Below are 17,232 nucleotides of genomic sequence, written 5' to 3' on the forward strand. Positions count from 1 at the left end.
CTGATGCTATAGTGCACTTACAGACAGGAACCTAGTGTGGCTATCCTCTGACAAGCCCTCCAGCATCTGGCTGGGACAGATCCAGATACTTACACCCAACCATTGAACTGAAGTCGGGGCTCCTATGGTTGAATTAGTGGAAGGCTGGAAGAAGCTGAGGAGGAGCATGCCGGTGGCCCCATAGGAAGACCAGCAGTATCACTTAACCCTAGGAGCTCCAAGGCTCTGAGCCACCAACCAGGCAGCATACATGAACTGGTCTGAGCCCCGCAACCCCTAATACATATATAGCAGAGGAATGCCTAGTCTGGCCTCAGTGGGAGAGGAGAGAAGCCCCCAGGGAGGGAGAAGACCTTGTGGGGGAAGGGCATACAGGGGAGGAGGAATGGGATGTGGAACTGTGAGAAAGAGGACTAGGATGAGGCAATGGCTGGATTGTAAATAAATAAAATAATAAAAAAGAATAAGAACTGGAAAGACTGGGAGCAGATTAATATAATAAATAATGAAAAGTTAAAAAAAAGAATCATTCGCTCTATCAAGGAACTATCAAACTTCCAATAGCTCCTTATAAGGGGTGTGAATGAAGGTCATTCACCCCATTTACACTGGAATTTTTGTATAGCTTGAAATTTTGTAGGTTTTATGTGCATAACACAACTACATGAGTGCATATGTATAATCATAGGTAGTATCCAGAAGATGCATTTTATACCACCCTTCTCTATCTTCCAGCTCTTCATTCGTTTTTCATTAATTAATTAATTAATCAATTGATTAATTTTAGATCCTGATCAGAGCATCCCTCCCCCTTCTCCTCAAAGCCCCTCCCTCTCCCCTCCTCTTCACCCATGGCTTTTCCATTTCCTATCAGAGAAGCTCCCAATTTCTATAAAAATCCATTGTGCCTGCCCCACCATTATGTAATGAAATCTTTCCAAAACCATGAAGCCAAATAAATGGTTCCTTCCTGAATTGTTGGGTCGATGCTTTCTCATAGCAATACAAAAGTAACAAAAATAACAAGGAGTTATACTTTATTATCTCAGTCCTCCCCCAATCCCAAGTGCAAAGCGCAGTTCTTAGCCTTTCATCATTTTGAGTCACCTAACCTTGATGCATCAAGTGGGTACTATGGTCATGCTCATTTTATAGATGTGGAAGGGGATACCCAAAATGTCCAGAACCTCACCAGGGTCACATAAATAATGCGTGTGAACACAGGATATGAGGTAAACTCTCTGGATCCCATGTCCTCCAGTTGAACCCATGCTCAGATGGTACATACCTTTTGACACCTTGGACACCTCATTGGATTTGGAGATAATTCTACCACCTGAACAGACTGCAGTTTTGTCCTCAGCTTTTCCCCCTATGTCAATCTTTGCCATCCTAATCCTCTAAACTATGTTCAGCTAAGAGAACTTTGACAAGTTTGGGTCTTTTTTGTTTTTGTTTTTTTGTTTTTTGCTTTTGTTCTTGCTCTCTAGAGATGAAGAAACAGGAACACTTCTTTGAAATTTAACTATCAGTTCTTTGCAGTATGTTTTTTCCTCTTCTAAGAATTTTTTCCTTAAATAAAAATTTAATCCATTTGTTGCAGGAAATATTTAAAAAGTCACCCCTCAATCTCTCCTGCCCCACCAGACCACTGCTCTAGTGCCGGTACTGACCGGCCTCAACACTATGTCCTGGTGGGGTCCTGCTATTCTCTCCCAGCTAGTGAGTTCATCTCACTTACATGTAATGCCCCACAAACCCCCAATCAGTCATCTAGCACCTAGTTACCCAGTAGAAACATGACTCTTAAGGCTTAATGATCCAATCAAGCTCATATATCAATAAGATAACAAATGATAAAGATAATGCTTTAGCCCAATTATTCTAACCTTGTGAAACCTTAGCTGTGGCTGTTTAAAACCAAGCATGGTCTGGATCATCTTCCTGTTCATCTGCCTCCATGTTGATTTCTCCTGCTTCTCCCCTGACCTCCGAACTCCCTCACTCACTCGTAAACTTCTAGTTCCTCCTCCCTATTCCTGTACAATCACACACCTGTCACTGCCCTAATGTAATTGGACAGAGAAAATGCTGCAACATCCTTTAGTAACAGGGAACAAAGAGATGCTCCTATAAGAATAGACTGGGAAGAAGCTCAAGGAAGAGACAGATTGAGGTGCTGTTAGTGGAAATGGGAATGAGAGCTGAGGGAGAAGAGAATATGACTCCTCAAGCCACAGCTCTCAACATCTCCAAAAAAAAAGGAGGAGTTATGAATGGGACCTTACTATTTATAAGCTCCATGTCATCATAGGTACAGGTTAACCAGTAATTGTGTGACTAGATGATGGAATTTATTCTACACAACCTCTTAGAGAAGTCTTTCAGAAATTTTAACAGACATTTTTCCACTTTGACATTTATTTCAAGTGAACGAAACAGTAGAAAGTGTTGTTACTCTGGATTTTGTTGGTTCGGGAAAGAAATACACAGTCCAGTCTTTCTTGAATAAAAAGCTCACATTTCTTGCTTCCTTCTTGGATCATACATTGCTTCAGCATCTCCTTACTCAAGAAAACCAAACTAGGAAAAAAAACCCAGAAGAGGTTGTTATTATCTTGTTCCACACTCAAAGCAAAGGTGACAGTCATATGCCTTTTATGTAATTGGCAACAACATTTGCAATTTTCGTGGAGCATGGAAAAGAGAATAGCTGCTTATCAAACAGGATGATGCATCCATGAAAGCCATCCTCCACGTGGTACCAGGTTACAGGGACCCCTTGGTCTTCCAAGCGCTTCTTGTAGAGCAAGGCATCATCACGCAAGGGGTCATTTTCACAGGTCACTAGAAATGCTTCAGGAAGCTGAGCAATGATCTTGTCATCTACTAAGAGAGGTGAAATCTCTGCATCTGAAACATGTTTCATTTCCAGATAGGCAGCCTCATTGAAAGGTCCTGAAAACTCAGGCAGGAGGCTTTTCCTCTTGAACCTTCTAGGGATGTTATCAGAGCTGAGCCATTTCCTATACTTCTTCCAGGTATCTGGAGGCAAATAAGTACCATTAAAGAGTGCGTCTTTCCAAGAAAAGTCAATGTCCAGGTATTTACACACAGCTGTCATGAGGATGTCTTTGGTGAGGAATGGGACATTTTGGTTTTGCTGATGTGATGGTAAACGGAAATTGATCACCTGCATGGCTGGAGTAATGAGCACCTGAGCACAGATGTGAGGGAGACTTGGGAAGCTGAGCAATGCCTGGGTGACAATGGCCACGGCTCCACCTCCAACACTTTCTCCACAGGCTACAACCCGGGAGGGATCTACCCCATAGGTCATTAGATTCTTCATGAAGTGAAGAGAGGCATTTAGGCAATCCTTAGAAATACAAGGGTGATGATGGTCAGGAAGTTTTCGGTACCTAAGAGGAAAGAAACAACCTCAAGACAGTAATATACACATGGGTCAGAATGACCCCATCAAGGAAAGAGCTATCCTCATTTCCCTATGTGGATATGAGTAACCTGTCAAAGTCAGGGAGGACAGGTTTTCCATTCCAACCCACATTATGATTCCCATAGATGAGTAAATCCCACAAAGTTTCAGGCAGGCTCAAAGCTGTTGCCTTGAGGAAACAGAACAACAAGCAAAGATCCAGAAATGGCGACTAGAACTCTGCTGGTTCCCCTGGGACAGGTTAAGGGTTTTGGCTCTCCCTGATGTATCAAGCATCCACTGAGAATTGCCCAAATCAGTGTTCTTTAAATTTTACATCGATGTTATACTAATAACAAATAGCATGATGTCTTAATGTAAGTGAACCTTCTAATGTTTACTTTCCTGGAAATAAATGCAAGTGTTCGGGGATGGGATAATTAGACTCCCTAGTTGAAAGTTCTTAGACTCTCCTCCCATGCCCTGGCTGATTTAAGAAAATGACTATTACTCACACACTCCTCTGGGCTATCCTTATGCTAGCACTGGTCACTTTGAAGAACACACATACCTTGAGGAAGCAACAAGCTACACTACAACTCCAGCCACCAGCTGCTAAGGCACTGTAGATCCTGCAGTTGCAAGCAACCCAGCCACTACTTTAAACAGCTGTCACCATGCTTCCCCTATGACCTTCTGACCAAGACCCTGGTGTCCTAGAAGAGGTAATGTTGAAACAGCCTAAGAGGAACAATGACACTATTATCATGAATGCAATGAGCCACACACAGGAAGAAAGAACTGATGGCAGTGCTGACAACAGTACTGGAAGAACTGGAGGTTCAGAGGTGAGAGAGCATGTCATGACAACATGTAGCGCAATGATGGCAGAGGCACAAAGAACAGTGGGCACCTTGGCAGTGGAAATTGCTAGCTCTCGGAAGAAACTAGAAGCCTTAATGACACAGAAACTGCACAGTAGTCTTGAAGTACCAAAAAGTGAAGCTTTAAGAATGGCAACAGATAACAGAAACAAAGACACATCAGCAACACTAGTAATTCTAGAAGACAACAATAAAAAAAGAAGACAGGCAGCAGTTGCCACAATGCAGGCAACTAGAAAAACAGAAGCAGGAACTACTATCTTAAGGGGTAAGGGGCTTTAGACACCCTAGACTAGGAACTAAAACATGAGTGTTGTCAAGGCCTGGGAGCAGAGGTGATTTCACAATATACACAAGAGCTGTAACACTAAACACCATTGGGTTAAAGGTCCCATTAACAGAAGCAAGCTTAAGGGTAATGAATTCAGAGATGGTGCCTGTTGTGGCTCCTAATCCTCTGCTGCCACCAGTTACTTCAGAAGCTAAGGGCTATGAACCCATAAATGACCAGTTGGAAGAGTTGCACACCTACCCCCAATTTCCATCCTGGTGGAAGGAAAGAACTCCAGGGATGATGGATGTCACGACTCTCTATCAACAGAGTTTCAGAGACTTCCTTTAAAGTCAAGGGTTGTTTTTCCAGGAAAGGAAGGTGAGGAAGAGGAGGAAAAATGAGGAAGGGGAATTAGGAGGAGGGACAGTGAAGAGTGGCTAAGAGGGGGCTAAGGATGGATGGAGGAGTGGGTAAAAGGGAAGGCTGAGGATAGATAACTGCTAGTTACAGCAGCATATCTCACAGCAGCCCTCTGGCAGTCCCAAGCCTCTTCTCTAGCCGAGCATCTCCACTTGCCATTCTAGTACAGCTTCTGTGGCCCATAAATCAGAACTCTATCTGGAATTCCACACTGAGGAATTACCTTCAAGATTTCAGATCAGCTGCTTACACACTCCTCTGCAGTTCCACTCAGGGAATCTCAGAGATGTGGGTTCCCATATTAGAAGTTCAGATACTATGGAAGGTTCAGATAAGAGAAGGTCTCTGGAGTCTTAAAAGGTATTACTAGATGTCCTTATGCCATCCAAGAGGAACAAAGAGTCTAAGTGAATTGCTCTAGCCACCCGTCTTCAGTTTGTACCCATTCTGAGAGATGTCAGAGTATGAGGGTATAATTGAAGTAGCAGAATCTAGCAATGTCATTTTCAAATTTTCTCACTTAGTTCTATAAACTGTATTTGTTCTCAAACAATGATAAATATTCACCTCTGTCTTCCATCCTTTCAAAGAGGCATTTATTGTCAAAAGACCAGAGTTGGGTCTTAAGTTATGCTCTACATTCTTCAAAGTGGTTTCTACACAGTTGGGTATTTTATTGTTGCAACAAATATCAGAATCATCGGCTAGAAATAGTCATGACTTCAATTTACCCTGACCATTTGCCAATTCTAATTGCACCACTGTTCCCAAAGGCAACATAACCCAACCAAGTGAAGAGATAACTTGAATTCAATTATCAGTCAGCTATTCTTTTCTGTATTTCCAACTCCTGTCAGTCTCTGTGTGTCTGAGAAAGTATTCTTTTGACTTTAATGAGTTTAACTTCACAAAGAAGACATAAAGTATTATTTCTGACTTTAAAACACTACCTGGGTTCCTTTCCATCCTGATATGCTCTTCCTGGTTCTCTACAGTGTGGCTCTATATTGTTCCATGGATCCCATTACTCTGTAGTTTTATATTCCATCTATTACAGTATACCAATGTACTTCCTAGGAGTGTGTATATTTCAAGATTTCTACTGTTTTGAAAGTGGGGTGGATATGTTCAAGGAAACATGAACAAGAGACTGTCTGAGGTCAGGACCCTTTTCTGTGGTCTAGAGTCACCCAAATCTGTACCCCAAAGTTCACCCTCACACAGATAAACCACCAATTGTCTCAGGCCACTCACCCCACTGATAGCACCACTGAATCCGTCTGCTGGGCCAAGAAACTGCACAGATTGTGGTAACTGTCTGTAAGAGGAACCCAGATGTTAAGCAATATGACAAGAACCCAACATTTCCCACTACAGTCCCAGAAATGGCAGCTGTCCTGGTGGGCATGGTAATAATGTCATCTGTATGTTGCTATTCTTTATTTTTCTGAGGTAACCTTGGCCAGCTCTGCCTGGGCAAGACTAGACATCATTCCCAAATTCCTGAATATCAAGATTTGGAAGTTATGGTTTACTTTCTATAGCATTGAATTTTAAACAGTGTGGATAAACTAGGGACTTTTGAATGATTGGATCTGAAATGGACATTGCTATGATGGTGTGTTTGCTGATCCAGGCCTGAATTGTTAATATGCTTGTAAGTTTGCATTCATAAGGAGATAATTGATGATCAGATGTTTATAGTAGTAGACAGGCCATTAAGATTAGCATAAAGCTCATCTTGGTCCAATTTGGCACTTTGTTTGAGAGACTGATCAGAAACACTGAATAACACTTTGTTCCACCCCTGTGTTACCCACATTTGAAACCACCTCCTCATTTGTGTGCTCCTGCATGTTCTATCCTCCTCCTTTGACATGCAGACCCCTAAATTTATGGGCTCTCTCTCTCTTTCCCCGTGTGTGTGTGTGTGTGTGTGTGTGTGTGTGTGTGTGTGTGTGTGTGTGTGTGTGTGTGTGCGTGCGCGCGCGCGTGCATGCGTGCGCGCGTGTGTTCTAGTATGTCCTCTATTTCTGGAAAGGGTATGGGGCTAAGTAGATGTTTACTAAATACCTCCTGAGTCATTTCTGCTTAAGATGGGGAAATAGCACTATCCTACAATAGAGGATTGCATCTCAGGGAAGAGGGTCTCCGGCTGATGACAGTGAAGAAAGAACAAGAACAAAGGATCCCTAGGAGAAGGGTGGGTACCACAGACAAGGTAGACTTATAGGTAACTTATGAATTATAGAAGGCATCTTGATAACATCTTCAGGACTTCTATAGCTACCTCAATCACCAGAAGATTGTAAGTAACCCTCATCCCAAAAGTGATATCTTTTGAGTCTGTACAAACAACAAGCACAGAAAAACAAGTGTGCAGCCCAGGATTTTTGTTGTATTGAGAAGTTCACAGGCTGCAGCACAGCAAGGGTAAGGGGAGACACAAGTGGATAGGTGGAAAATGTGCTCAGGTACTTAATGTAAGTAAACATGTACCAATGACAAATACTGGGCCATTCTTGTCGGGAAAGATGATGAAAGTAAAGGATAACAATTGTTGCAAGGAAACAATTTTTGGCTATGGAGGTGATGGAATGATCAAGAATGGGGTTTTAGCACAGTGGTCTATCTAAGCTGAGGGAAGCATACAGACTTGAAGTCATTATGGAACAGATAGAAATGGCCAGTGCTATGAGTGGGAAGGAAAGGGAGATGTCACAGTCAGTGCTGGGAGAACCCTGGTGGGCAATGCCACCCAAACCTAGACTGACAAATTATACAGGAAACATTGGAGGCTTCAATCCCATTGAGTGATATGATTTCCAAGCTGTCAATTGATTCCTTGAAAGCTCCAACTTCTATTTGCTTTGATTCCTCCCAAAGAGGTCCTTGTAAGAATGTATGAAAGACTGCCTGTCATGAAGAGATTTCTCTTCCACCCAGCACAGAAACTACTCACCCAGGCTGCCACATATGGCTCCTCCTCCATGGTAGAAAATAATGCCTCGCCGGAGTTCTGAAGACACTGCCTTAGGCTGGAACAGTCTCACAGGAATTGTCCCAAAATGCATGTTGGTTACCACCAAGTTATGGTTCTTCTTTATGACCATTAAATCATGGAAAAACTGAATAAATCTGAGCATGGAGCAAATTCTCATCTTCTCTAATATATTTCCCTGTAGGAGTTAAAAGAAGAAGGAGGAATGATGATGATGATGAGGAGGGGGATGGTGGTGGTGGTGGTAGTGGTGGTGATGATGATGATGATGATGGAAAAGGAAAAAGAAAAGGATATGGGAAGGAGAAGGTGGTGGAGAGGGAAGAGAGGAGGAGGAAGAAGAGGAGACTATAAGGTATGCATGTAGATGCAGTCACTTAGAATTGCTAAAATGTCTTGACTGTTTCTTTTTTGACTCCTGCATACATGATGGACTTGTATCTAGAATTGGCTGTGGATTCTGCTTAGAAAGAAAGGGGATTTTCAGAGCTTCTACCCCAAACATCCAGATTAGATAATGATGTGGTCCTAATTTTATTGTCTCAACCAAAACCTATGTCATTGCATTAATGTGGCTTTTTCACAAGACAGATATATAGATAAGTGGCATAGAGTGGAAGACCCAAATATTCCTTCACATAATCACAGCCATCTAAGTTTCAACAAGGGTGACTAAAAGGAGAAAAGAAAGCCGTTTTAACAAATGGCTCTGGTAAAACTAAGTATCTCCATGTTGATGAATTGTCCTAGATCCCTGTTTCATCCTCTATAAAAACAACTCCAGAAGAATCAAACACTGTACTATAAGACCTAAAATTCTAAAAATGCTAGAAAAAACAGTGGGAGAAAAACTTTAAGATATAGGTATAGGTAAAGACTTCTTGCACAAGATTCCAATATATTTGGAAAGAAGGGCAAATACTGACAAATGAAATTAAAAGGCTTTCATACACAAAGGAAACAGTTTTAATTGCTTGAAGACTCAAACTGTAGAAAGGAAAAAATTTTGCTGGTGATGCCTCAAAGAGGAGAATTAAATATCTATTCTCTTTCACTCCCCCCTCTCTCTGTGTGTATGTGTATCACGTATATACATGTATATCATGTCATATACATCAAGAAAGTAAATCATCCAAACAGTAAAATGAATAGATCACACAAGACAAAGTACAAATGGCCAATAAACATATTGTCTTATTTTGTGGCTGTGATAAGCAACCTGGCCACAACCAGCTTGGGAGAGAAACGGATTTATTTGGCTTACATGTTACAGTTCATCGTGAAGAAAAACCAAGCCAGGAACTCAAGACAGGATCTTGGAAGCAATTCACTGGCTTGTCCCCCTTGCTTGCTCAGCTACCTACTCAGGAGTAGTCTCACCTTGTGTACTAAGCCTTCTCACATTTTTAAAAAGACAAGTCATTGGATCACCAGGGGAAATTATATAATTATAATGTCAAAAATAAAACATCTCATGGGGGTTGAGTCATCAGGGCCTGACACTATTAGTGACGCTATAGTGTTCTTACAGTGAGGAGCCTAGCATGGCTGTTCTCTGAGAGGTCCAACCAGCAGCTTACTGAGACAGACACAGATACTTACACCAAACCACTAGACTGAAGTTAGGGACCCCTATGGTTGAATTAGGGGAGGGATGGTTGGAGCTGAAAAGGAGGGCTACCCCATAGAAAGACCAGAAATCTCAACTAAACCAGACCCCTGAGAGCTCCCAGACACTGAGCCACAAACTAGGCAGCATACACAAGCTGGTCTGAGACTCTTCACCCCCAACACATATATAGCAGAGGACTGTCTGCTCTGGTCTCAGTGGGAGAAAATGTGCCTAATCCTTGAGAGACTTGAGGCCCCAAGGATGGGGGAGGCTTGGTTGAGGAGGGATCCTCTTGGAGACAGGAAGAGGATGAATGGGATGGGGAAATGTGGAAGCAGGAACAATGGCTGGATTGTAAATAAAATAACAACAACAACATGTCTTTTAAGTGGTGACTATTGATAACTCTGTTTATAGATAAAGTCCATGATACATGCAGTGAGATAATTCCTCTGGAGGAGGCTCCCAGGAGGTGAGTTCTTGGTTAAGAAACTAGAAAGAGCTTGTATCTGGTCTGGAGCAAAGCAGACATAAACTAAAGTCTGGGGCAATCACTAGCTAACTGAAAAACACTATACATCATTATTGTGGAGGTTAAGCCTCCACCATTTGCAGAATGGCAAGTGATATCTAGGTGAGGAATCAGGTGGAACTGCCCTCAGAGAAGGTCTTACTGATGAGACCCAGCAGAGCAGGCCCCAGATTTAGGATAAATGAATTTATTTTTAGTTCAGAGTTCAGTGGGGTGACCTATTACTCTATGAAAGAACTCCCCAAAGAGGGCTTCAATGATAGTTTTCCTGTTTGAGTTTTAGGAGAGAGAAAGTTCTTAGCCTACAAGGTGTAGATCACCTGCCTCCCATCAAGAGTGCAAGGTCTGCTGAGCCAAGCTAGACCTTTGACACCTCAGCTCTCAACCTCCTCAAATTTTAAGACACCCACTAATAGCACAAGTTTGTTACATCCCTAGCTCCCTCAAGAAAAGATTGACTATACCTCTTTTCCAAGCAGCTTCCCTCCTTCTCCATTGGCAACCTTTCTTACTTGCTCTCAAGTAGATGGGCCCAAACTGTTACCCTCTATACTGATAGCTGTGTATTCCTTACATACCTTCACTATACTTGCCCAACTGCCTGAGAAATTGCCTAAGACTTCACTATCATATTCAAAATATGACCTCCAATACCACCCAATGAGGTGTCTGATAGCAAAGATTACAACTTCTCCCTCTTTCAGCCCCCACCTCTAGAATAACAAATATTTGTTTTGGAATGTTGAAGAGCATATGGTGTTAAACTAGGATTCACATTCTAAAAGGCCATTAGATATATCCTAGAATTAAATTGCTTTGTGTGGGCTTTCTTCTTTTTAGATGAAATTCACATTTCTGACAACTGTGAACTAGGTGTTAAGCTGTAGAAAAGAAACTATAGGTTGAAAGAGTGTGAGGTTCTCAGTAAATGTGAGTATTTGAGGCCCTTGTTTGCCATTCTAGGGCTCTAAACTATCCTGTAATTCTACACAGTCCATGGGCTTGAAACAGCTTGACCTCTAGGAAAGCACTTGCAGATAAAAATAAATGAAGGGTTGAGGCCAGAAGCTTTCAATTATTGTATTGAACAAGACTTTCTCACTCCACTAGGTATGGTCCATTATGGATAAAAGTCCAACAACACAGGGACACAATACTTTTTAAAGTCACATATGAAACCTATTATTCTTTATCATATGCTATGTAACATGTATACTAACTCCACGAGACAGAGAATGTTGCCTGCCTTGAAGATGGAGACTCTGACATGAATAAAGGTTAAGCAAAAGGTTCTTGCAGCCAGTGTAAGCAGAACTGGAATGCTTAGCAGACAGCTTGGCTGCAGCTTCTTTTTACCCCTCTCTTCCCCGCCGTAGCTGCCAAGTGAAGACTACTTATGAACTGTGGCCACTACAGGTCTTCAGCCAAGGTTGAGACATTACATTCTTCAAACAGTTTACTTCTCACACAAAGCTACACTTTCTTTCCAAACTTACTGTACCTGAGGATAGGCTTTGGTTCCTATCCCCAGTCCTCAACAAAGGTAAGTTCAGAGTCCAGCCACCCAAGGCAGCCATGCTAAAAACCTGGGTACATGCATCATCACATAGATTTGATCTGTAAAGGGCTCCTGCTGAGAAATAGTCAGTGGTTTCCATATGTTCACAAGTTCGCAGAAAAACACAAATCCTCAGAACCACACAAACCGAGCGTAATATTGCACATCTCTAACCATAGCACTTGGGAGGTAACAGTTTTAATCCCAGCACTAGGAAGGTAGCAGTGGAACAACCAGGAGCCTCAGGTCATTTCTGGATACATAGTGAATTCAAGGCCAGCCTGAATTCCACAGTATGCTGTCTAAAAAAATGTAAGAACAAAGACAGGAAAAAAGGCAGGGAGGGAAGAAAGAGAGAGGGAAGGAGGGATAGATAGAAACAAACACAATGTTTCCATGTTTCTAAAATACAAAAATGTGGTCACTCAGACCTGTGGGGAATATAGTTAGGGGAGAATAAAGGAGGAGAAAACTACACAGATGAACGCTGAAAACCATAATGCCCCCAAAAGGAGACTCACCAGAGTAATTATGTACAGCATTACACAATGCAGAAATCTGAACTTGACAGGATGTTGCAAGGCAGAGGGAATCTCCACAGTGAGGAAGTGCTGAATGACAGCCCATATGAAGACTCCCAGATTAAAGGTAGACAGACTCACTAGCAGCACCAGCCACAGGACAGCCATCGTACTGAGTCTCTGAGAAACTGCTGTCTGAGGTCCTGAGAAGTTGCTGCCCCAAAGATATTCCTTGAGAACAACTGAGCCAGTTTTATGGCCTACCACCTCCACTCGCTTCTTTCAGATGGCAACTGACTCAGTGGCCTGACCTAGTCTCTGAAATAGCCACACAAATCAACAGGAGCCAGAGAAACCTGCTCCCCAAGGAACAAATGGATTTGGAAAGCCAACATAGATGACCAAAGTTTGGGGATTTTGTTTGCTTTTTTTTGGGGGGGATGATGATGATGATGATGATGATGATGATGATGATGATGATGATGATGATGATGATAATGATTGCTACTACTACTTTTATTTTTTACAATTCAGTCATTATTCCCTCCCTGTCCACCCCCCCTATTCGGTCATCCCATTCCTCCTCCTCCCTGTCTCCAGGAGGATGCTCCTTCACCATGGCCAAGCATCCCCTCTCCCTGGGACCTCAAGTCTCTCTAGGATTAAGCATGTCTTCTCCCACTGAGGCCAGACCTGGCAGGCCTCAGCTGTATATGTGTTGGGGGCCTCAGACTAGCTTGTATAGGGCCTGGTTGGTGGCTCTGTGTCTGAGAGATCTCAGGCGTCCATATTAGTTGAGACTGTTGGTTTTCCTATGGGGTCACCTTCTTCCTCAACTTCTTCCAGGCTTTCCCTAATTCAACTATGGAGTCCTGACTTCATTCCAATGGTTGGGTGTGAATATCTGCATCTGTCTCAGTCAGTGCTTGTTGGACCTCTCAGTGCCAGGTCTTGGAACTTCCCCTTGAAATGGATCCCTAGTTAGATGGATGGTCACTGGATCTACTTTCCTGCAATCTCTTCTCTATATTTGTCCCTGCAGTTCTTTTAGACAGTTACAATTCTCAGTCAGAGCTTTTGACAGTGGGATGGAAACCCCATCCCTCTATTTGATGTCCCATCTTTCTACTGGAGATGGACTTTATAAATTCCCTCTCCCCACTGTTAGGCACTTCATCTAAGGTCCCTCCTTTCATGTCCTGAGAGTCTCTCACCTCCCAGGGCTCTGTTACTTTCTAGAGGGTTCCCTTATCTCCCACCCCACCCCCAAAGTTGCATATTTCCATTCATTATGCTGGCCCTTAGGACTTCTCTCCTGTCAGGATTCCAAAGAAGAACTGGATATGAGCTTTTGCAGCATCCATCTGCCAGGGCACAAAGGGAGAGGTCTTACATGAGTATAGACCCCTGTGGCCTGACCCTTCACTGAGTACCAGGAGGCATGATCCCCTTCTGCACCAGTTCAGTTAAGAAATATGAAGTCATCCCATTTGTGACTACTTGCTTAACTACCACCAGAGCCCAGTCTTTTCTCACTTCTGACTATTTGGCCTTGGACAGGCTCTTTTCTCTCTGAGTGTATGAGATAGAGGATCTCAGGAAGTCACTTGTTTCCAGGCCAAGACCATGTATGGCTGTAGGTCCTAGGGATACCGACACTTGAGCAACAGTATAGGATCCAATGGACAGAGTTTTGTACAGGCTACATATTCTAAGGCCAGGAAAATTTTGATAGGAAAAGCACATAGACTATTGTTTCCTTGTGTTTGTTTAATTGCAATTTAAAAGCATATGAAAGGGCTGACACAGTAGGTCAAAACACTTGCCACCAAGCATAATGATCAGAGTTCAATCCCCAGGACCTAGATGATAGAGGGAGAATACCCTACTAACACATGTTGTCATCTGACTTTCTCTCTCTCTCTCTCTCTCTCTCTCTCTCTCTCTCTCTCTCTCTCTCTCTCTCTCTCTCACACACACACACACACACACACACACACATAAACCATTACATGTGTATGCCTGTACATACACATAGATACAATATAAATAAAGTAATTCAATAAAAAATTAAGCACATAACATAAAATTTACTGTCAGAACCATTTCTAAGTGTATAGCACAGCAGAGTTAACTGAATATGTCACATACAATAGATATCTTACAACAATAAACTTCAATCCTTGGACTCACCCCCTTCTCAAACAACTACAATTCTACTCTGTAAGAGTCGGGCTACCTTAGATACCTCCATAGATGGGATTATGTGATGTTTGGCTTTTTGTAACCACCTTGGTCTACTTAGCATATTGTCCTCAAATTTATCAATACTTTATCAGACAACAAGACTTTTTTTAATGTAAGACGTGTATACATACATATATATACACACACACAATATATATATACATATATATATATATATATATGTATATATATATATACTTTACTGATTTTTTTTACTTCTGTGGGTACTAGGGCCTTGAACAAATGAGGCAAAAGCTCTACCACTGAACTACATCCCAGGCATCACATTTTCTTTGTTGATTTATCCATGGATGGACATCTATGTTGCCTCTACCTTTTTGCTATGATGCATATGCTATCATAGTCTCATGTGTATTAAATATTAACTCATTTTAAGTTTTTTATTTGTCTATAATGCATTTGTATTACTTTCTGGCATTTGGCTAAGATCAAGTGTAGTATAATGGATTTGTATGTACATATGGGTGTGTAAAGTAGACATAAAATCAAAAAGATTAATCCAGAAGAATCTTTGCAAAATAAATTCTCTCAGTAATGGTGATCCTCCCTCTAGTGTCTTTCAAGCCCCAATATTTATAGGGACCTCAGAAAATCCAGGACAACAACAGGTCTCATGTATCCCCCATACACAGATGATAAAGCTGATCCCAGAAAAGTTATGATTACATAGAAGAGCATCAGCAATTTCATAACTTGAAGTGAGGTTTGTATCAGCTATAGGTACATGTAACAAACACGGACCTACAGGTAAAACCTCTTACGGGCACTGACAGAGCATAGTGATGGTTTTCCCAAATCATTCCTTATGAACACTAAAAAAGAATTGGCTAAGTAAGGACAAGAGACATTTCAAACACTGACAATGACATGTGAGGAATATAACTCCCTTAGAGAATATATTTTCCATGCCAATGTAGCTCCAGAGCTGTCCTCATTAACCTTGGTTCTCAGAACCTGCCTCTTGGTAGAGAGGAACCTGCCTCTTGGTAGAGAGGAGCCTGCCTCTTGGTAGAGAGGAACCTGCTGCACACCAGTTAGTAGTTTAATCTCAGGAAAAATTGTGTCTCATGAACTCACCCTCTCCTTCTGTGCTTCTTTCTTCACATCCATTTCTTCCTTATAAATTTCCACTGAAATGACCCATAGGGTTACCAAAACTTTGTTTCTCAGAAAAGCTGGAGATGATATGAGTTGCACTATGACCAGAGTGTTTTGTTTTCAGAAAAGATAAAATGAGCCTTTTGCAGCAGAAGTAAGGACTAGGTGTTCCTCATTCACCATGGTTATGAATTCAGTAACAAGAGTAACCAGTTATACTATTATTCTGCACAGAACTCAAGATAGAAGCCAAAAGAAGCTTATTGATATGAGAGTCATTTCTCAACACTGTTGGCAAGAAAATTCAATGAGTGTTTTGACATCATCATGGAACCATTCAGAGACCAGTGTCTGAGAAGACAGAAAGATATCATCCAACACTCCAGAGTCAAGCCAAGGTGAAAACTAAGCCAGCTTAACTCTGAAGAACCATTAGTGGTGAAATGAGTTAAATCAATTCCTGGATGTGCCCTGTGAAATAAGGAATTTCAAAGTCAGTAGACATTATTTTCTGATGAATTTGGTCCTATCCCAGAAGTGTTAGAGCTGCCTCTTTTTCCTGAAGTAGCTAGTGAAGTGTCAACATAACTCAGCCTATATAAAACGTTCTAAGTTCAAGTTTGCACAACACCCTGGGACAATTCAGAGTTAACAAGAGGCTACATCCTTATCACTGACCCAGTGAGCATAGAGTAACTAAAAGGCTCCAGTCCTGCATACCATTCAAATGAGCACAGTATACATGGGAGGATTCAGCTACTTTCCCTCTCCCCTCAGTCATAGTGTTATACACTTGCTCAAATTGACTAGGGATAAATGTACATTTATCTACAAGGGTATCATATTTATGTATAATTTGTAAATATATACTATGTCTCATATATAATTTCAAATATTATAAATTATAAGTAATATAAGTATATAAATATATATTCTATCCCATATATATATGTATATAATTTCAGCCACCAAGCTACAGATACACAAAATCTGATGCAAAAACACAAAGATGAAAAAAAAACAAGGAAATTTAAGTCATCCAAAAATCACTAATTCCATAGTAATAGGCTCCTTTGAAAGTAACATATGAAATCATGAGAAGAACTTAAAAGAAGGATTATGTGTTTGTTTATGGAACTCAAAAAAAAAACTTCTTGAAATAACCCTAAAAGAACACAAGTAGATAAATTTTTAAAAGGAAGATAATATATAATAGGAATTCAATAAGGAGACAGAAGTGTTTAAGAATAACCAAACTAAATTGATAGAAATGGGGAAAAAATCAAAATATCAAAGTCTGTGGAAAGTTTTACCAAGAGAATGGATGAAGGAGAATGACAGAATATTTGAGCTCATAGTCAAGGTGGAGTAATTGGACCATCCCAACCAGAACAAAGATAAATTAATGAAACAGTATGATATTGAATAGGAAGATATTCAGGACATTGAAAACGTAAAATTTTAAAAATTTAAAAATAGTTAGGATAGAAGAGTCTAAAGAGTCTAAAGCCCCTGCTGGCAAACAGGGTGCAAGGGAGCTTTTCATAGTGGAAGCTTCAGGAGAGCTTTCTCTTTCCCAGGAAGTGTCACAGCTCTTATACAACAGATGATCTCAGGAAACGGAGCAA

General features: G+C 41.3%; 1 protein-coding gene across 3 annotated transcripts; it reads right to left on the reverse strand.

Annotated features, from left to right (window-relative positions):
* Positions 1-2,335: 2,335 nt before the first annotated feature.
* On the reverse strand, positions 2,336-12,449 carry LOC116095663 (arylacetamide deacetylase-like 4). 3 transcript variants are annotated; one of them, XM_031376980.1, is made up of 4 exons: positions 12,239-12,449; positions 7,977-8,193; positions 6,269-6,332; positions 2,336-3,422 (listed from the first exon to the last, which is right to left on the reverse strand). In XM_031376980.1, the coding sequence occupies exons 1-4, from the start codon at positions 12,404-12,406 to the stop codon at positions 2,648-2,650; spliced, it is 1,224 nt and encodes a 407-aa protein (XP_031232840.1). In that variant the 5' UTR covers positions 12,407-12,449; the 3' UTR covers positions 2,336-2,647. The 3 variants fall into 3 exon arrangements, with proteins under 3 accessions (XP_031232840.1, XP_031232841.1, XP_031232842.1); XM_031376981.1 differs by having other exon boundaries at positions 12,380-12,446; XM_031376982.1 differs by lacking the exon at positions 12,239-12,449 and adding an exon at positions 10,624-10,696.
* Positions 12,450-17,232: the final 4,783 nt, after the last annotated feature.

This window comes from Mastomys coucha, unplaced genomic scaffold (genome assembly GCF_008632895.1).
Source record: "Mastomys coucha isolate ucsf_1 unplaced genomic scaffold, UCSF_Mcou_1 pScaffold18, whole genome shotgun sequence".
Classification (NCBI taxonomy): domain Eukaryota; kingdom Metazoa; phylum Chordata; class Mammalia; order Rodentia; family Muridae; genus Mastomys; species Mastomys coucha.